The following is a 19,553-nucleotide window of genomic DNA, read 5'->3' as shown; positions in this document are numbered from 1 at the left end:
GAGAGCGCCCTGCCCAGGAAACCCCCCCCGCCCCCGCGGCCGCGCGCGAGGGTTCCGCCCCTCCCTGCCCACCCCCCCCGCGGTGTCACCGCGAAAAGCGTCCCCCCCGGGGGAGTCCCCTCCCCGCCCATCCAGGACAGACGCGGGGACAGAGGAGAGCGAGTTTATTGCTGGGGACACCGATCGGGGCTGGGCACGGGGACTGGGGACACTGAGGAGGGGTTGAGGACACTGGGGAGGAGCTGGGAACAGGGACTGGGGACGCTGGTGTAAACTGGGGACATTGCAGATGGACTGGGGACACAGTGGTGAGAATCTGGTGACGCTGGCGCAGACACCGAGAACAGCGACAGGGCACCGGTGATGTTTTGGGGACAGCGGTGAGCGCCCAGTGAGCCCAGCAGGATGAACTGGTGGCACTGGTGGCACTGCGGTCACTCTGGTGCCACCTCTGCCATTTCCACGTCGCCGTCCTTGCCGGTCCTCTTCTCCTTCTCTGGCTTTTTCGCCTCGGTCACGGCCGCCTCCAGCGCTGGGGACACCCGGGAGGGGTCAGAGCCGCGGTGCCACCCCCGGTGTCCCCTCTGGTGCCACCCCCGGTGTCCCTTGTGACCCCCCCCCGCTCACCCCTCTTGGCCGCTCCCCGCAGCCGCTTCAGCTCCTTCCTCCGCCGCTTCCCCCAGAGCGGGACCGGAGCCGCCGGGACCGACACCGACCTGCACCGCAGACACCGGGGACCCCCATCAGTCACGGGGGACACCAAAGGACACCGGGGAGGGGCACGGGGGGGAGGCGCTCACCGCCGCTTCTGCCGCCGCCCCCGCGCCAGCTCCCGCCGCCGCTTGAAAAGCTTCTTGCGCAGCTCCTGCGGGCACAAAGGGGTCACCGGTGGCGTCCCGGAGTTACCGGAGGCCCGTCCCAAACCCTCCGGTACCGGTTACTGGGACCACCGTGCGGAACGGGACTCGCGCCACCCCTGGGGCTCTCCCTCCCGTCGGGACCCTTCCGAGGCCCTCTTGCACCCCCGGGACCCTCCGGGACCCCCCGGTCACCGTTCGGGGCCGGTTGATTTTGCCCCCGATCCCCATCGCGTCCCCACGTGGGTTCCGCTGCAGCCGTACTTCCGGTCACTTCACCCCGCCCCTTTACCCCGCCCCGCGAATATTATTGGTCCTTGAGCGCGAGGGGGTTTCTGATTGGCTGCAGACACGAGAGCCACGCCCATATTATAATACCATTGAATATTTAATTAGGTTTCCGCCCCCTTCTTCTTAGAATGGTTTTAATTGGCTGGGAAGCGCCCGCCGCCACCTCTGATTAGTCGAATTCTCCAAAGCCCCGCCCACACGCGGGCCCTATAAAAGGGTCGCGGCGGAGCTTTGAGCCCTTTCATCCCTTGGTGAGCGGAGGGTGCGGGTGCTGGGATTTGGGGTGGATTTGGGCGGAAAACCGCGCGGGGGCACCGAGAAGCTCCTCCAGTTCTTGGCGGACCCCGGCTGTCCCGTGCCGGGGCCTGTGATGTGCGGAGGGAAACCAACGACCGGCGCGGAGTCTTCGGTGCCGGCGGTCGCGTCCGCCGGTCCCACCCTCACACGCCGGGACAAGGCGCTGCTGTCGCGACCCTGCAGCTCGGGAGAGCTCGGGGCCGTCGCTTCACCTCCCTGTTTTCTTTTGCAGTACTCGCTAAAGGACAAAGAACGCAACTGTACGGCGCCGGCATCGGATGAGCTATTTTATTTGTTAATTGTTAATAAATCGCTTTAAACCTCTCCACTTTGATCTCGTGTCTTCCTTGGGTAGCGGCGATCCTCGGGATGAGGGAGGGGGGATCTCCCCGCGCTGAAGCCGCTCGGCCGCCGCATTCCCGACGGTCAGGGGGATCGGGTGGTGATGAGGGGGCAGCCGGGTACTCCTGGAGCTGTCTCTATGGTCACTGTCGGGCGGAGCGGTGCCCGCCCTCCTAGCCGCCCACTCTATGATCCCCGAGTGCTGGGAGAGATTTCTGGTCCTCCCACCCGACATCTTTATGGTCTATAGGGGCCGGAGCGGTTTACCGCCCCTTTAGCGCCCTTCTCTATGATCCAAGATGGCGTGGGAGGACTTTACGGTCCTCCCACTCCTCATCTCTATGGTATAGAGAAGACGGAGCGGTTCTGCGCCTTTTTAGCCCTCCTCTCTATGATGCAAGATGGCGAGGGGAGGTTTTCCGGTCCTCCCACTCGCCCTCTCTATGGTATTTAGGGGCCGGACCGGTTGCACGCCTTTCTAGCCCGCTTCTCTATGGTAGAAGATGGCGCGGGGAGAATTTCCGGTCCTCCCACCCGCCCACTCTATGATGCCTGAGGGCCAGAGCGGTTTCCCGCCGTTCTTGCATGCTTCTCTATGATCCAACATGGCGCGGGGACAATTTCCGGTCCTCCAAACCCCCGTCTCTATGGTCACTCTCTGGCAGAGCGGATTGACGCCTTTCTAGCCCATTTCTCTATGATACAAGATGGCGCAGGGGGCGTTTCCGGTCCTCCCACGCACCCTCTCTATGGTCATTACGGGAGAGAGCGGTTTCCCGCCTTTCTAGCCCGCTTCTCTATGATCCAAGATGGCGCGGGGAAAATTTCCGGTCCTCCCACCCGCCCACTCTATGGTACCTGAAGGCCAGAGCGGTTTCCCGCCTTTGTGCCCGCTTCTCTATGATCCAAAATGGCGCGGGGAATGTTTCCGGTCCTCCAACCGGCCGTCTCTATGCTAAGTCTCTGGCAGAGCGGTTTGCCGCCTTTCTAGCCCATTTCTCTATGATACAAGATGGCGCAGGGGGCGTTTCCGGTCCGCCCACGCACCCTCTCTATGGTATTTACGGGAGAGAGCGGTTTCCCGCCTTTCTAGCCCGCTTCTCTATGATCCAAGATGGCGCGGGGAAAATTTCCGGTCCTCCCACCCGCGCACTCTATGGTGCATGGGGGCCAGAGCGGTTTCCCGCCTTTCTTGCCCGCTTCTCTATGATGCAAAATGGCGTGGGGACAATTTCCGGTCCTCCAACCCGCCGTCTCTATGGTCACTATCTGGCAGAGCGCTGTGCCGCCTTTCTAGCCCGTTTCTCTATGATACAAGAGGGCGCAGGGGGAGTTTCCGGTCCTCCCACGCGCCCTCTCTATGGTATTTACGGGAGAGAGCGCTTTCCCGCCTTTCTAGCCCGCTTCTCTATGATCCAAGATGGCGCGGGGAAAATTTCCAGTCCTCCAACCCGCCGTCTCTATGGTCTATTGTTGGCAGAGCGGTTAGGCGCCTTTCTAGCCCACTTCTCTATGATAAAAGATGGCGCTGGGAGAATTTCCGGTCCTCCCACCCTCCGTCTCTATGGTATTTACGGGCGGGAGCGGTTTCCGGCATTTCTAGCCGCACTCTCTATGATACAAGATGGCGCGGGGAAAATTTCCGGTCCTCCAACCAGCCATCTCTATGGTCACTTTCTGGCAGAGCGGTTTGCTGCCTTTCTAGCCGACTTCTCTATGATACAAGATGGCGCGGGAAGAAATTCCGGTCCTCCCATTCGCCCTCTCTATGGTCTTTAGGGGCCGGAGCGGTTTCCCGCCTTTCTAGCCCTCTTCTCTATGGTACAAGATGGCGCAGGAGGACTTTCCGGTCCTCCCACCTGCCGTCTCTATGGTATCTGGGGCCCGGAGAGGTCTGTCGCCATTCTACCCGCTTCTCTATGATACAAGAGGGCGCAGGGGGAGTTTCCGGTCCTCCCACGCGCCCTCTCTATGGTATTTATGGGAGAGAGCGGTTTCCCGCCTTTCTAGCCCGCTTCTCTATGATCCAAGATGGCGCAAGGAAAATTTCCGGTCCTCCAACCAGCCGTCTCTATGGTCTATTACTGGCAGAGCGGTTAGGCGCCGTTCTAGCCCACTTCTCTATGATACAAGATGGCGCTGGGAGAATTTCCGGTCCTCAAACCCTCCGTCTCTATGGTATTTTCGGGCGGGAGCGGTTTCCGGCATTTCTAGCCGGACTCTCTATGATACAAGATGGCGCGGGGAAAATTTCCGGTCTTCCAACTCGCCATCTCTATGGTCACTTTCTGGCAGAGCGGTTTAAAGCCTTTCTAGCCCACTTCTCTATGATACAAGATGGCGCAAATGAGTTTCCGGTCCTCCAAAAGACCGTCTCTATGGCATTAACTTTTGGGAGCGCTTTCCCGCCTTTCTTGCTCGCTTCTCTATGATCCAACATGACTCGGGGACATTTTTCCGGTCCTCCAACCCGCCGTCTCTATGTTCACTTTTTGGCAGAGCGGTTTGAGGCCTTTCTAGCCCACTTCTCTATGATACAAGATGGCGCGGGAAGAATTTCCGGTCCTCCCACTCGCCCTCTCTATGGTTTACGGGGGCCGGAGCGGTTTCCCGCCTTTCTAGCCCTCTTCTCTATGGTACAAGATGGCGCAGGAGGAATTCCCGGTCCTCCCACATGCCGTCTCTATGGTATCGGGGGCCCGGAGCGGTCTGTCGCCATTCTACCCGCTTCTCTATGATACAAGATGGCACGGGAGGAGTTTCCGGTCCTCCCACTCTCCCTCTCTATGGTCATTAGGGGCCGGAGCGGTTTCCCGCCTTTCTAGCATTCCTCTCTATGATACAAGATGGCGCGGGAGAAATTTCCCGTCCTCCTAAATACCATCTCTATGTTTTTTTTATTTGCCGGAGCGGTTTCCCGCCTTTTTAGCACTCTTCTCTATGATCGAAAATGGCGCGGAGAGAATTTTCGGTCCTCCAACCCGCCGTCTTTATGGTCTTACTCTGGCAGAGCGGTTTGCCCCCTTTCTAGCCCACTTCTCTATGATACAAGATGGTGCCACAGAGTTTCCGGTCCTCCCACCGACCGTCTCTATGGTACTTAGGGGAAAGAGCGGTTTGCCGCCTTTCTTGACGACTACTCTATGATCCAATATGGCAAGGGGAGAGTTTCCGGTCCTCCCACTCGCCGTCTCTATGGTATTCAGGGGCCGGAGCAGTTGCCCGCCTTTCTAGCCCGTTTCTCTATGGTACAAGATGGCGAGAGAAAAATTTCCGGTCCTCCCAACCGCCCTCTCTATGGTGTTTCACGAGAGGGAGCGGTTTCCCGCCTTTCTAGCCCGCTTCTCTATGATACAAGATGGCGCGGGAGGAATTTCCGGTCCTCCCACCCACCCTCTCTATGGTATTGACAGAAGGGAGCGGTTTCCCGCCTTTCTAGCCCACTTCTCTATGCTACAAAATGGCGTGGGGGGAGTTTCCGGTCCTCCCACTCGCCGTCTCTATGGTTTTTTTTGGGCCAAGGCGGTTTCCCGCTTTTCTAGCCCACTTCTCTATGATACAAGATGGCGCAGGAGGACTTTTCGGTCCTCCCACATGCCGTCTTTATGGTATCAGGGGCCCGGAGCGGTCTGTCGCCCTTCTACCGACTTCTCTATGATACAAGATGGCGCGGGGGGTGTTTCCGGTCCTCCCACTCGCCCTCTCTATGGTCTTTAGGGGCCGGAGCGGTTTCCTGCCTTTCTACCTTTCTTCTCTATGATACAAGACGGCGCGGGAGAAGTTTCCGGTCCTCCTAAAAACCATCTCTATGTTTTTTTTATTGGCCGGAGCGGTTTCCCGCCTTTTTAGCCCTGTTCTCTATGATCGAAAATAGCGCGGAGAGAATTTCCGGGGGTCCAACCCCCCGTCTTTATGGTCATTCTTTGGCAGAGCGATTTTCCGCCTTTCTAGCCCACTTCTCTATGATACAAGATGGTGCCAAAGAGCTTCCGGTCTTCCCACCGACCGTCTCTATGGTATACAGGGGCCGGAGCAGTCTCCCGCCTTTCTAGCCCGTTTCTCTATGGTAAAAGATGGCGCAGGAGGAATTTCCGGTCCTCCCACCCGCCCTCTCTATGGTATTGACAGGAGGGAGCGGTTTCCCGCCTTTCTAGCCCACGTCTCTATGCTACAAAATGGCGTGGGAGAAATTTCCGGTCCTCCCACTTGCCGTCTCTATGGTCCGTGAGGGCCAGAGGGGTTACGCGCCTTTCTACCCGCTTCTCTATGATACAAGATGGCGCGGGGACAATTTCCGGTCCTCCAACCCGCCGTCTCTATGCTATATTTCTGGCAGAGCGGTTTCCGTCCTTTCTAGCCCATTTCTCTATGATACAAGATGGCGCTGGTAGAATTTCCGGTCATCCCACCCGCCCTCTCTATGGTATTCATGGGTGGGAGCGGTTTCCGGCATTTCTAGCCGGATTCTCTATGGTACAAGATGGCGCTGAGAGAATTTTCGGTCCTCCAACACGCCTTCTCTATGGTCAATTTCTGGCAGAGCGGTTTGCCGCCTTTCTAGCCCACTTCTCTATGATACAAGATGGCGCGAATGAGTTTCCGGTCCTCCCACTGACCGTCTCTATGGTGTATGGGGGACGGAGCGGTTTCCCGCCTTTTTAGTGATGCACTCTATGGTCCAACATGGCGCGGGTAGAATTTCCGGTCCTCCCACCGACCTTCTCTATGGTATTCAGAGGCTGGAGCGGTGTCCCGCCTATCTAGCCCGTTTCTCTATGATCCAAGATGGCGCGGGGAAAATTTCCGGTCCTCCAACCAGCCGTCTCTATGTTCTATTACTGGCAGAGCGGTTAGGAGCCTTTCTAGCCCACTTCTCTATGGTACAAGATGGTGCTGGGAGAATTTCCGGTCCTCCCACCCTCCGTCTCTATGGTATTTGCGGGCGGGAGCGGTTTCCGGCATTTCTAGCCCACGTCTCTATGGTACAATATGGCGCGGGGAAAATTTCCGGTCCTCCAACAAGCCGTCTCTATGGTCTATTACTGGCAGAGCGGTAAGAAGCCTTTCTAGCCCGTTTCTCTATGGTACAAGATGGCGCTGGGAGAATTTCCGGTCCTCCCACCCTCCGTCTCTATGGTATTTACGGGCGGGAGCGGTTTCCGGCATTTCTAGCCGGACTCTCTATGATACAAGATGGCGCGGGGAAAATTTCCGGTCTTCCAACCCGCCATCTCTATGGTCACTTTCTGGCAGAGGGGTTCAAACCCTTTCTAGCCGACTTCTCTATGATACAAGATGGCGCCAACGAGTTTCCGGTCCTCCAACAGACCGTCTCTATGGTATTAACTTTTGGGAGCGCTTTCCCGCCTTTCTTGCACGCTTCTCTATGATCCAACATGACGCGGGGACATTTTCCGGTCCTCCAACCCGCCGTCTCTATGTTCACTTTTTGGCAGAGCGGTTTGAGGCCTTTCTAGCCCACTTCTCTATGATACAAGATGGCGCGGGAAGAATTTCCGGTCCTCCAACCCGCCGTCTCTATGGTATCAGGGGCCCGGAGCGGTCGTTCGCTTTCTACCGGTTTCTCTATGGTACAAGATGGCGCAGGGGGAGTTTCCGGTCCTCCCACCAGCCCTCTCTATGGTCTCTAGGGGCCGGAGCGGTTTCCCGCCTTTTTAGACCTCTTCTCCATGATCCAAAATGGTACGGGAGGAATTTCCGGTCCTCCAACCCGCCGCCTCTATGGTCATTCTCTGGCAGAGCGGTTTGCCCCCTTTCTAGCCTACTTCTCTATGATACAAGATGGTGCCAAAGAGTTTCCGGTCCTCCCACCGACCGTCTCTATGGTATTTAGGGGCAAGAGCGGTTTCCCGCCTTTCTTGACGACTACTCTATGATTCAATATGGCGCGAGGAGAGTTTCCGGTCCTCCCACTCGCCGTCTCTATGGTATTAAGGGGCCGGAGCAGTCTCTCGCCTTTCTAGCCCGCTTCTCTATGATCTAAGATGGCGCGGGGTGAGTTTCCGGTCCTCCCAACCGTAGTCTTTATGGTGCTTCACGGGCGAGAGCGGTTTCCCGCCTTTCTAGCCCACTGCTCTATGATTCAAGATGGCGCGAATGAGTTTCCGGTCCTCCCACCTGCCGTCTCTATGGTTTTATTGGACAGGGCGGTTTCCCGCTTTTCTAGCCCTATTCTCTATGATACAAGATGGCGCAGGAGGAATTTCCGGTCCTCCAACCCGCCGTCTCTATGGTATCTAGGGCCCGGAGCGGTCGTTCGCTTTCTACCCGTTTCTCTATGGTACAAGATGGCGCGGGGAGAGTTTCCGGTCCTCCCACTCGCCCTCTCTATGGTCATTAGCGGCCGGAGCGGTTTCCCGCCTTTTTAGCCCTCTTCTCTATGATGCAAAATGGCGCGGGAGGAATTTCCGGTCCTCCAACCCGCCGTCTCTATGGTCACTCTCTGGCAGAGCGGTTTGCCCCCTTTCTAGCCTACTTCTCTATGATACAAGATGGTGCCAAAGAGTTTCCGGTCCTCCCACCGACCGTCTCTATGGTATTCAGGGGCCGGAGCAGTTGCCGGCCTTTCTAGCCCGTTTCTCTATGGTAAAAGATGGCGCTGGAGGAATTTCCGGTCCTCCCACCCGCGCTCTCTATGGTATTGACGGGATGGACGGGTTTCTCGCCTTTCTAGCCCACGTCTCTATGATACAAAATGGCGTGGGAGAAATTTCCGGTCCTCCCACTTGCCGTCTCTATTGTCCGTGAGAGCCAGAGGGGTTACACGCCTTTCTAGCCCGCTTCTCTATGATACAAGATGGCGCGGGGAAAATTTCCGGTCCTCCAACCCGCCGTCTCTATGGTCTTTAACGGCGGGAGCGGTTTCCGGCATTTCTAGCCGGACTCTCTATGATACAAGATGGCGCGGGTAGAATTTCCGGTCCTCCAACTCGCCCTCTCTATGGTGTTAGGGGCCGGAGCGGTTTCCCGCCTTTCTAGCCCACTTCTCTATGATACAAGATGGCGCAGGAGAAATTTCCGGTCCTCCCATCTGCCATCTCTATCGTATCTGGGGCCCGGAGCGGTCTGTCGCCTTTCTAGCTTTCTTCTCTATGGTACAAGATGGCGCGGGGGGAGTTTCCGGTCCTCCCATTCGCCCTCTCTATGGTCTTTAGGGGCCGGAACGGTTTCCCGGTTTTCTAGCTTTTTTCTCTATGATACAAGTTGGCGCGGGAGAAATTTCCGGTCCTTCTAAACACAATCTCTATTTTTTTTTATTGGCCGGAGCGGTTTCCCGCCTTTTTAGCCCTCTTCTCTATGATTGAAAATGGCGCGGAGAGAATTTCCGGTCCTCCAACCCGCCGTCTCTATGGTCATTCTCTGGTCGACCGGTTTGCCGCCTTTCTAGCCTACTTTTCTATGATACAAGATGGTTCCTAAGAGTTTCCGGTCCTCCCACTGACCCTCTCTATGGTACTTAGGGGCAGGAGCGGTTGCCGCCTTTCTCGACGACTACTCTATGATCCAATATGGCGCGGGGAGAGTTTCCGGTCCTCCCACTCGCCGTCTCTATGGTATTGTGGGGCCGGAGCTGTTTCCCGCCTTTCTAGCTGTTTCTCTATGGTACAAGATGGCGAGGGAGAAATTTCCGGTCCTCCCACCCGCCCTCTCTATGGTGTTTACGGGAGGGAGCGGTTTCCCGCCTTTCTAGCCCGCTTCTCTATGATCGAAGATGGCGCGGGGGGAGTTTCCGGTCCTCCCAACCGTAGTCTCTATGGTGCTTCACTGGCGAGAGCGGTTTCCCGCCTTTCTAGCCCACTTCTCTATGCTACAAAATGGCGTTGGGGGAGTTTCCGGTCCTCCCACTCGCCGTCTCTATGGTATTGTGGGGCCGGAGCAGTTTCCCGCCTTTCTAGCCCGTTTCTCTATGGTACAAGATGGCGAGGGAGAAATTTCCGGTCCTCCCACCCGCCCTCTCTATGGTGTTAACGGGAGGGAGCGGTTTCCCGCCTTTCTAGCCCGTTTCTCTAAGATCTAAGATGGCGCGGGGGGAGTTTCCGGTCCTCCCAACCGTAGTCTCTATGGTGCTTCACGGGCGAGAGCGGTTTCCCGCCTTTCTAGCCAACCTCTCTATGATACAAGTTGGCGCAGGAGGAATTTCCGGTCCTCCAACCCGCCGTCTCTATGGTTTTTTTGGGCCAAGGCGGTTTTCCGCCTTTCTAGCCCACTTCTCTATGATTGAGGATGGCGCGTGGAGAGTTTCCAGTCCTCCCACTCGCCCTCTCTATGGTCTTTAGGGGCCGGAGCGGTTTCCTGCCTTTCTAGCTTTCTTCTCTATGATACAAGACGGCGCGGGAGAAATTTCCGGTCCTCCCATCTGCCATCTCTATGGTATCTGGGGCCCGGAGCGGTCTGTCGCCCTTCTACCCGCTTCTCTATGATACAAGATGGCGAGGGGAGAGTATCCGGTCCTCCCACCGACCGTCTCTATGGTATTCAGAGGCCGGAGCGGTTTCCCGCCTTTCTAGCCCGTTTCTCTATGGTACAAAATGGCGCAGGAGGAATTTCCGGTCCTCCCACTCGCCCTCTCTATGGTCTTTAGGGCCCGGAGCGGTTTCCCGCCTTTCTAGCTTTCTTCTCTATGATACAAGACGGCGCGGGAGAAATTTCTGGTCCTCCTAAACACCATCTCTAAGTTTTTTTTATTGGCCGGAGCGGTTTCCCGCCTTTTTAGCCCTATTCTCTATGATCGAAAATGGCGCGGAGAGAATTTCCGGTCCTCCAACCCGCCGTCTCTATGGTAATTCTCTGGCAGAGCGATTTTCCGCCTTTCTAGCCTACTTCTCTATGATACAAGATGGTGCCGAAGAGTTTCCGGTCTTCCCACCGACCGTCTCTATGGTACTTAGGGGCAGGAGCGGTTTCCCGCCTTTCTTGACGACTACTCTATGATTCAATATGGCGCGGGGAGAGTTTCCGGTCTTCCCACCGACCGTCTCTATGGTATACAGGGGCCGGAGCAGTCTCCCGCCTTTCTAGCCCGTTTCTCTATGGTAAAAGATGGCGCAGGAGGAATTTCCGGTCCTCCCACCCACCCTCTCTATGGTATTGACGGGAGGGAGCGGTTTCCCGCCTTTCTAGCCCACGTCTCTATGGTACAAAATGGCGTGGGAGAAAATTCCGGTCCTCCCATTTGCCGTCTCTATGGTACGTGAGGGCCAGAGGGGTTCCACGCCTTTCTACCCGCTTCTCTATGATAGAAGATGGCGCGGGGAAAATTTCCGGTCCTCCAACCCGCCCTCTCTATGGTCTATTTCTGGCAGAGCGGTTCCCCGCCTTTCTAGCCCACTTCTCTATGATACAAGATGGCGCTGGGAGAATTTCCGGTCCTCCCACCGGCCGTCTCTATGGTCAATTTCTGGCAGAGCGGTTTGGAGCCTTTCTAGCCCACTTCTCTATGATACAAGATGGCGCGACTGAGTTTCTGGTCCTCCAATAGACCGTCTCTATGGTGTATGGGGGCCGGAGCGGTTTCCCGCCTTTTTAGCCCTCTTCTCTATGATTGAAAATGGCGCGGAGAGAATTTTCGGTCCTCCAACCCGCAGTCTCTATGCGCATTTTCTGGCAGAGCGGTTTGCCGCCTTTCTAGCCCACTTCTCTATGATACAAGATGGTGCCACAGAGTTTCCGGTCCTCCCACCGACCGTCTCTATGGTACTTAGGGGCAAGAGCGGTTTCCCGCCTTTCTTGACGACTACTCTATGATTCAATATGGCGCGGGGAGAGTTTCGGGTCCTCCCACCCGCCGTCTCTATGGTGTTAAGGGGCCGGAGGAGTTGCCCGCCTTTCTAGCCCGTTCCTCTATGGTACAAGATGGCGCGCGAGAAATTTCCGGTCCTCCCACCCGCCCTCTCTATGGTGTTAACGGGAGGGAGCGGTTTCCCGCCTTTCTAGCCCTCTTCTCTATGATCTAAGATGGCGCGGGGGGAGTTTCCGGTCCTCCCAACCGTAGTGTCTATGGTGCTTAACGAGCGAGAGCGGTTTCCCGCCTTTCTAGCCCACTTCTCTATGATACAAGATGGCGCAGGAGGAATTTCCGGTCCTCCCACCTGCCGTCTCTATGGTATGTGGGGCCCGGAGCGGTCCGTAGCCTTTCTACCGTCTTCTCTATGATACAAGATGGCGCGGGGAGAGTTTCCGGTCCTCCCACTCGCCCTCTCTATGGTGCTTGAGGGCTAGAGGGGTTACACGCCTTTCTACCCGCTTCTCTATGATACAAGATGGCGCGGGAAAAATTTCCGGTCCTCCCACTTGCCGTCTCTATGGTATATTTCTGGCAGAGCGGTGTGCCGCCTTTCTAGCCCACTTCTCTATGATACAAGATGGCGCTGGGAGACTTTCCGGTCCTCCCAGCGACCGTCTCTATGGTCTTTACGGGCGGTAGCGGTTTCCGGCATTTCTAGCCAGGTTCTCTATGATACAAGATGGCGCGGGGAGAGTTTCCGGTCCTCCAACAGGCCATCTCTATGGTCACTTTCTGGCAGAGCGGTTTCAAGCCTTTCTAGCCCACTTCTCGATGATACAAGATGGCGCGAATGAGTTTCCGGTCCTCCAATAGACCGTCTCTATGGTCTTTACGGGCGGGAGCGGTTACGCGACTTTTTAGCGTCCTTCTCTATGGTCCAAGATGGCTCGGGGGGAGTTTCCGGTCATCCCACTTGCCGTCTCTATGGTATATGTGGGCCAGAGCGGTTTCCCGCGTTTCTTGACATTTACTCTATGATACAAGATGGCGCTGGGGGGGGTTTCCGGTCCTCCCACGCGCCCTCTCTATGGTCTTTAGGGACGGGAGCGGTTTCCCGCCTTTCTTGCCCGCTTCTCTGTGATACAAGATGGTGCGAAAGAGTTTCTGGTCCTCCCACAGACCGTCTCTATGGTCTCTGGGGGGCGGAGCGGTTTCCCGCCTTTTTAGCGATGCACTCTATGGTCAAAGATGGCGCTGGGAGAATTTCCGGTCCTCCCACTCCCCCTCTCCATGATCTGTAGAGGCCGGAGCGGTTTCCCGCCTCTCTAGCTTTCTTCTCTATTATACAAGATGGCGCGGTAGGAATTTCCGGTCCTCCCACCCTCCTTCTCTATCGTATCTGGCGGCCGGAGCGGTCTTTTGCCTTTCTAGCCGCATTCTCTGTGATACAAGATGGCGCCGGGACGATTTCCGGTCCTCCAACTCGCCCTCTCTATGGTCTCTTTCTGGCAGAGCGGCTTGCCGCCATTCTAGCTAACTTCTCTATGATACAAGATGGCGCAGAAGAGTTTCCGGTCTTCCAACCCAATGTCTCTATGGTATCTGGGGCCCGGAGCGGTCTGTCGCCTTTCTAGCCCCCTTCTCTATGCTCCAAGACGACGCGCTGGGAGTTTCCGGTCCTCCCACTCGCCATCTCTTTCGTCTCTGTCGGGCAGAGCAGCGCTCCGCCTTTCTAGCCCGCTTCTCTATGATACTGGATAGCACGAAAGAGTTTCCGGTCCTCCCTCTCGCCATCTCTATGGTTTTTAATTGGCCGGAGCGTTTTCCCGCCTTTCTTGCTCGCTTCTCTATGATCCAATAGGGCGTATCGGGAGTTTTCGGTCCTCCCACTCGCCGTCTTTATGGTCACTTTCTGGCAGAGCGGTTTGCCGCCCTTCTTGCCCCCTTCTCTATGATCCCCGTTGGTGCGTGGGAGTGTCAGGTCCTCCCACCCGCCGTCTCTATGATCTGTGGGGGCCGGAGCGGTTTCCCGCCCCTTTAGCGCCGTTCTCTATGGTTCCAGATATCGGGGAAAGACTTTCGGTCCTCCCACCCGCCGTCTCTATGGCTTGTGAAGGCCGGAGCGGTTTCCCGCCTTTCTTGCCGCCTTCTCTATGATATAAGATGGCGCGGGTAGAATTTCCGGTCCTCCAACCCGCCGTCTCTATGGACAATTTCTGGCAGAGCGGTTTGGCGCCTTTCTAGCCCACTTCTCTATGATACAAGATGGCGCGTAGGAGCTTCCGGTCCTCCCACTTTCCGTCTCTATGGTATATGGTGGCCGGAGCGGTTTGCCGCCTTTCCACCCGCTTCTCTATGGTACAAGATGGCGTGGGGGGAGCTTCCGGTCCTCCCACCTTTTCTCTCTATGGTCTTTAGGGGCCGGAGCGGTTTACCGCCTTTCTAGTTCTCGTCTCTATGATACAACATGGCGCGGGAGGAATTTCCGGTCCTCCCACCCTTCTTCTCTATGGTCTTAACGGGCCGGAGCGGTTTCCTGCCTTTCTAGCCGCCTTCTCTATGATACAAGATGGCGCCGGCATAATTTCCGGTCCTCCAACTGTTTGTCTCTATGGTATCTTTCTGGCAGAGCGGTTTCCTGCCTGTCTTGCCCGCTTCTCTATGAGCCAATTGGGCGCAGGAGAAGTTTTCGGTCCTCCCTCTCGCCGTCTCTATGGTATCTGGGGCCCGGAGCAGTCTACCGCCTTTCTTGCCCGCTTCTCTATGCTCCAAGACGGCGCGTGGGGAGTTTCTGGTCCTCCTACCTCGCCGTCTCTATGGTCTTTTTGGGCCGGAGGTGTTTTCCCGCCTTTTAGCACACGTCTCTATGGTATAGGATGGGGCGGGGGAAGTTTCCGGTCCTCCCACCCGCCATCTCTATGGTCTGTTCGGGTCGGAGCGGTTTACCGCCCTTCTTGCCCCCTTCTCTATTATCCACGTTGGCGCGTGGGAGTGTCCGGTCCTCCCACCTGCCGTCTCTATGGTCTGTGTGGGCCGGAGCTGTTTGCCGCCTTTCTAGCCCTCTTCTCTATGATCCATGATGGCGCGGGAGAAATTTCTGGTCCTCCCACCTGCCCTCTCTATTGTATATAGGGGCCAGAGCGGTTTCCCGGCTTTCTAGCCCGCTTCTCTATGATTCAAGATGGCGCAGGAGGAGTTTCCGGTCCTCCGACATGCCGTCTCTATGATCAATAGCGGCCGGAGTGGTTTTCTGACTTTCTATCCCGCTTCTCTATGATCCAAGATGGCGCAGGAGGGGTTTCCGGTCCTCCAACGCGCCGTCTCTATTGTCTCTTGCGGCCTGAGCGGTTTTCTGACTTTCTAGCCCCCTTCTCTATGATCCAAGATGGCGCAGGAGGCGTTTCCGGTCCTCCAACGCGCCGTCTCTATCGTCTCTTGCGGCCGGAGCGGTTTTCTGACTTTCTAGCCCGCTTCTCTATGGTCCAAGATGGCGCCCGGGGATTTCCGGTCCTCCCACCCGCCATCTCTATGGTCTTTGTCGGCCTGAGCGGTCTCTCGCCTTTCTTGCCCCCTTCTCTATGATCCAAGATTGCGCGGGTGAGTTTCCGGTCCTCCCAGTCGCCCTCTCCACTCTCCCCGCGGGCCAGAGTGGCCCCGGAAGCGCCAGGTAGGGCGGCGGTGATGGCGCTGGACCCGCGGTGGCCGCTGGCGCTGTTCCGCGGCGCTGCCCCGATCGCGCTGGGGTTGATGCTGTGGGTGGCGATAGCGGGCGGCGAGCAGGAGCGGCAGCAGACGCTGAAGGTACGGGGACACGGGGGCGGCGGTGACGCCTCGGGGACCAGAACCGGCGGTGACCCCTCCGTTTTTCCCGGTCCGGCAGGCGCAGCCCGAGGGAAACGCCGCGGTTTTGGCGGAGCGCCGGCGCCACAATGAGCTGGTCATGATGGCTCTGCGCGAGGCGGCCCAGACCGACGACAATGTGTCGCAGCGGCAGGTACCGTGGCGGAAGTAACGCCACCACCGGGAAACCACCGGGAGCCCCTCAGCGCCCCTTTCCCGCTGTCCCACCCGGAACCTTCTGCGCCGCGTGGAACTCTTTCGTGCGAACGCCCCGGACTTTAATAAAGCACGGACACTTCCGGCATCACTTTCGGTGCCGCCATGTCGCCGCAGGGCGCGGAGGCCGCTCCGGGCGCGGTGCCGGGGTCCGGTGCGGCCTCGCCGCGGCCGCTGTTCGGCGGCTGCTGGAGCTGCCGCTTGCTGAGCGGCGCGGGACTGCTGATGGCCGCCATCTGGGTGTACCAGGGCCCTCGGAGCGTCATGAAAAAGGGAATCCCCCCCTCCATGGGCGCCATCGCCCAGATCACCTTCGCCGCCGGTGAGGGCCGGGGCAGAACGGGGAGGGGGCGCGGAACGGGGACATAGAGGGGATCTCGGTTTTGGCACTAAAATTGGTGGGGTTTCTTAGAGCCGAGGTGGGGAGAGGCTGAGGGTGGCTCTGGGATATCCTCAAAATCTCCCCAGAACTTCCTCCAAAACCCTCCTTAAAATCCTCTGATTGTCCCTAGAGCTCCCAAATGTCCCAGGGCTCCGAGAGGGTTCGGGGTTGGGGAGGGGGTGCGGGCGGGGAGGGTCCCCAGGTGAGCCCCGCTGTCCCCGCAGGGTTGGGGGCCTGGGGCATCGTCATCCTCGCCGACCCCGTGGGCAGCTGGCACCGCAGGAACCCCTGAGGGGAGACCCCAATAAAGGCGCTGGGACCCCCCCAGAACTCTGCTTTTGGGGAGGGGGCCTCAGGACAAGACAACACTCAGGTTTATTTGGGGTTTTTTGGGGTTTATTTGGGGGTTTTGGGGAGGTTTGGGGGTGCCCCCCCTCAGCTCCCCTCTTTTTTAGCCACGATGACGACAGCAGAAGGAACCAGACCTGAAAGAGGGAGGGCACATCTAGGACCCCAAAAAAAATCCCCCAAAATCCCCCCCTGGAATCCCCAAACTCCCTCAGGACTGCCCAGGACCCCCTCCCCAAATTATCTGCGAACCCCTCAAACATTTACACTCCCCTAAAGATCCCTCCTGAATCCCAAAAAATCCTTCAGAGACCCCCAGATCCCATCAGCGACCCCACAAAACCCTTCCTGAATCCACCAGGGGACCCCCAGGCCCACCCAGAGACCCCCTCAGCCATTCCTGGGACCCCCAAACCCTCCTGGGGAATCTCCAGCCCCCCTTAGAGACCCCTGAACCCTCCCCAAATCCCCTCAGAGACCCCCTGAACCCTCCCCAAACTCCCCAAATCCCCTCAGAGACCCCCTGAACCCTCCCCAAATCCCCTCAGAGTCCCCTGAACCCTCCCCAAATGCCCTCAGAGACCCCTGAACCCTCCCTGAACTCACCCCAAACCCCTCAGGGACCCCTGAACCCTCCCCAGACCCCCTCAGAGACCCCCTGAACCCTCCCTGAACTCACCCCAAACCCCTCAAGGACCCCCTGAACCCTCCCTGAACTCACCCCAAACCCCTCAGGGACCCCTGAACCCTCCCCAAACCCCCTCAGGGACCCCTGAACCCTCCCCAAATCCCCTCAGAGACCCCTGAACCCTCCCCAAATCCCCTCAGAGACCCCTGAACCCTCCCCAAATCCCCTCAGAGACCCCCTGAACCCTCCCCAAATCCCCTCAGAGACCCCTGAACCCTCCCCAGATCCCCTCAGAGACGCCCTGAACCCTCCCCAAACTCCCCAAATCCCCTCAGAGACCTCCTGAACCCTCCCCAGGCTCCCCCCAGTGCTGACCCAGCTCCTGCAGAGGTTTCTCCATGTCCTCCTCGGTGAAGAGGCGCCGAGGAAAGGCCGTGCGGAGGCTGAAGGGCTCGGGGGGGCTCCCAGTGCCATTCCCAGCGCTCCCAGTGCTCCCAGTATCCCGGTGCAGCTCCACAAAGAGCCGCACGGCCGCCAGCGGCTCCCGCGCGCGGAAGCTCTGGGCCAGCGCCCGCCCGTCCGGCAGCCGCACCTGGGCCGGGCCCAGCGGGGTCAGGGACACCTCGGGGACCCCCTGGGACCCCCCAGAACCCCCCCAGGGATCCCCAAAATCCGCACCTGGATCCGGCACTGGTCGTATTCCCGCGGTGCTGGAGGCTCCTGGGGGGTCACTGGGGCTGGGCTGGGGGAAACTGGGGCGAACTGGGGAGGAAAAATGGGACTGGGGGGGATCCTGGGGTGCTGGATCCCAAAGGGTCCTCAGGGGATCCCGGCAGGGCCCCCAAAATCCTTTGGGATCCCCCAAAATCTTTGGGATTTCCCCCCAAATCCTTTGGGATCTCCCCCAAAATCCTCTGGATCTCACTCACCCTCTGCGCTCGCTCCGCCTTGTCCCGCTCGATCTTCTCCCGCACTCTCTGCCTGTGGGAATTGGGGGGGATCCCCAAATTTTCGGGGGTTCACAGAAACTTTGGGGATCCCTAAAAGTTTGAGGGGGCTGCAGAAATCTGAGTGAAGGGGGTGGAAGTTTTTGGGGCAGCACCCTGAGGTTTAATGGGGGCTTTGGGAGGGTCCCCAAAGGTTGGAGGGTGGGAATCTGGGGGGGGATCCCGAAATTCGGGGGGGTCCTGAGGGGTTTTTGGGGCCCCCAAAATGTTCCTGGTTGAGAAGGCGCCCCCTGGCGGCCCGGAGGACTCAGCGCGGGAATTCCTGAGGGAAAATTTCGGGATTTCCCCAAAAAGTTTTGGATTTTTGGGGGTTTTTTTTTTGGGGCTGGGGTCTCACCGAGCCGCGCGCTCCTCGGCCCGGTCCCGCCGCCGCTCCTCGGCCGCGCGGCGCCGCTCCTCGTCCCGCCGCCACTCCCGGAGCTTGGTCAGCTCCTGCCCCCGCCGCCGCCGCTCCCGCTCCTGCCCCGCCTCCGTCAGCAGCCTGGGGGACCCCCGGATTGGGGAGAGCACCCCAAAATCCCGCCTGGAAACCCCCGAGTCCCTCCCGAACCCCCAAATCCCGGGGGGAGCTGCCAAACATTCCCCGAAATCCTTCTCTGAAGCCCGAAATTCCTCTCCTGGACCTCCCAATTCCCGCCCTGAAACCCCCCAAATTCCTCCCGAACCCCTAAATCCCCCTTCGAACGCCGAAATCCCACCCTGAACCCCCCAATCCCCCCTGGAACCCCAAATTTCCAACCCCCAAACTTCACTTCTGCGTCTCGTCCTGCTCCGCCGGCGGCTGCCGGGGCGCCCCCAGGATCGAGGCGAGCGCCCCCAAATCCGTGGGGAGTTCGGGGTCCGAGTCCGAGTCGGGATCGTCCTCGTGAGCCACCAGCCTGCGGGGAGGGGGTCCCGAAAATGAGGGGGGGGGGAATTGGGGGGTCCCGAAAATGAGGGGGGGATTTGGGGAGAGCCGGCAGGATTTGGGGTTTTTGGGGTCCCCCCCCTCACCAGTCCATGGCCGGTTCAACTCCGCGGTTCCCGGTCAGCGCCAGCGCCTTCGCCCTGCGGGACCGGGGGGGTCACGGGGGTTGGGGGGAGGCTCCGAGGCCTTCCCGGGACCCCCCAAAACCCCGGGACACCCCAAACATCTCCCAAACCCCATCCCCGCCCCTTCTCCCGTTAGCGGCCACCCCCGGCCGCGCCCCCTCCCCTCCCCCGGTGCCCCCCGGGTGTCCCCGCGGTGTCGCCGCCCTCACGCGCGCCGGGCACCGAATCCCATCTCCAGCAGCGCCTCCAAGGCGCGGCCGCGCTCGGCTCCGCTCTCCGCCGCCATCATGGCGGCTCCGGGCGGCGCGTCACGTGGGGAGGTCACGTGGGGAGGTCACGTGGGGACGGCGACGGCGGCCGGGCCGGGACAAAACGCGCGGGAACGCGACCGCCCCCAAATTCACCGAGTGACCCCAAAATTCACCCAAAATCCCCCCGAACCCCAAATTCTCACCCGGGGAGCGGATTCGTCCTGGGGTTCGGTGCTGGGGAGGTTCTGGGGGGTTCAGAGGGGATTTGGGGGTGTGGAGGGGGATTTTTGGGGTTCTTGAGGGGGATTTGGGGGCTC

General features: G+C 58.7%; 4 protein-coding genes and 1 non-coding gene across 5 annotated transcripts; 3 read left to right on the top strand and 2 right to left on the bottom strand.

Annotated features, from left to right (window-relative positions):
* Positions 1-149: 149 nt before the first annotated feature.
* Positions 150-1,155, bottom strand: C32H11orf98 (chromosome 32 C11orf98 homolog). The gene is made up of 4 exons (XM_033083539.2): positions 1,053-1,155; positions 801-865; positions 628-716; positions 150-532 (listed from the first exon to the last, which is right to left on the bottom strand). Exons 1-4 carry the CDS (start codon positions 1,086-1,088, stop codon positions 435-437), a joined length of 288 nt encoding a protein of 95 aa, XP_032939430.1. The 5' UTR covers positions 1,089-1,155; the 3' UTR covers positions 150-434.
* Positions 1,156-1,472: 317 nt separating this feature from the next.
* On the top strand, positions 1,473-1,606 carry LOC117009415. The gene has a single exon (XR_004420477.1). It is a non-coding gene; the product is annotated as a small nucleolar RNA SNORA57 (small nucleolar RNA).
* A 13,529-nt stretch (positions 1,607-15,135) lies between these two features.
* Positions 15,136-15,679, top strand: LOC117009403 (ubiquinol-cytochrome-c reductase complex assembly factor 3-like). The gene is made up of 2 exons (XM_033083649.1): positions 15,136-15,333; positions 15,413-15,679. The coding sequence occupies exons 1-2, from the start codon at positions 15,214-15,216 to the stop codon at positions 15,542-15,544; spliced, it is 252 nt and encodes an 83-aa protein (XP_032939540.1). The 5' UTR covers positions 15,136-15,213; the 3' UTR covers positions 15,545-15,679.
* A 14-nt stretch (positions 15,680-15,693) lies between these two features.
* DMAC1 (distal membrane arm assembly component 1) lies at positions 15,694-16,338 on the top strand. Its single transcript, XM_033083648.2, has 2 exons — positions 15,694-15,910; positions 16,195-16,338. Exons 1-2 carry the CDS (start codon positions 15,694-15,696, stop codon positions 16,260-16,262), a joined length of 285 nt encoding a protein of 94 aa, XP_032939539.1. The 3' UTR covers positions 16,263-16,338.
* A 6-nt stretch (positions 16,339-16,344) lies between these two features.
* On the bottom strand, positions 16,345-19,291 carry UBXN1 (UBX domain protein 1). Its single transcript, XM_033083646.1, has 8 exons — positions 19,195-19,291; positions 18,947-19,000; positions 18,706-18,831; positions 18,291-18,434; positions 17,876-17,927; positions 17,625-17,708; positions 17,322-17,538; positions 16,345-16,455 (listed from the first exon to the last, which is right to left on the bottom strand). The coding sequence occupies exons 1-8, from the start codon at positions 19,272-19,274 to the stop codon at positions 16,406-16,408; spliced, it is 807 nt and encodes a 268-aa protein (XP_032939537.1). The 5' UTR covers positions 19,275-19,291; the 3' UTR covers positions 16,345-16,405.
* Positions 19,292-19,553: the final 262 nt, after the last annotated feature.

The sequence above is a fragment of the Catharus ustulatus genome, chromosome 32 (assembly GCF_009819885.2).
Source record: "Catharus ustulatus isolate bCatUst1 chromosome 32, bCatUst1.pri.v2, whole genome shotgun sequence".
Lineage (NCBI taxonomy): Eukaryota > Metazoa > Chordata > Aves > Passeriformes > Turdidae > Catharus > Catharus ustulatus.
Note: the sequence above shows the minus strand (reverse complement) of the source record. Positions and strands in the feature narration are given on the sequence as shown.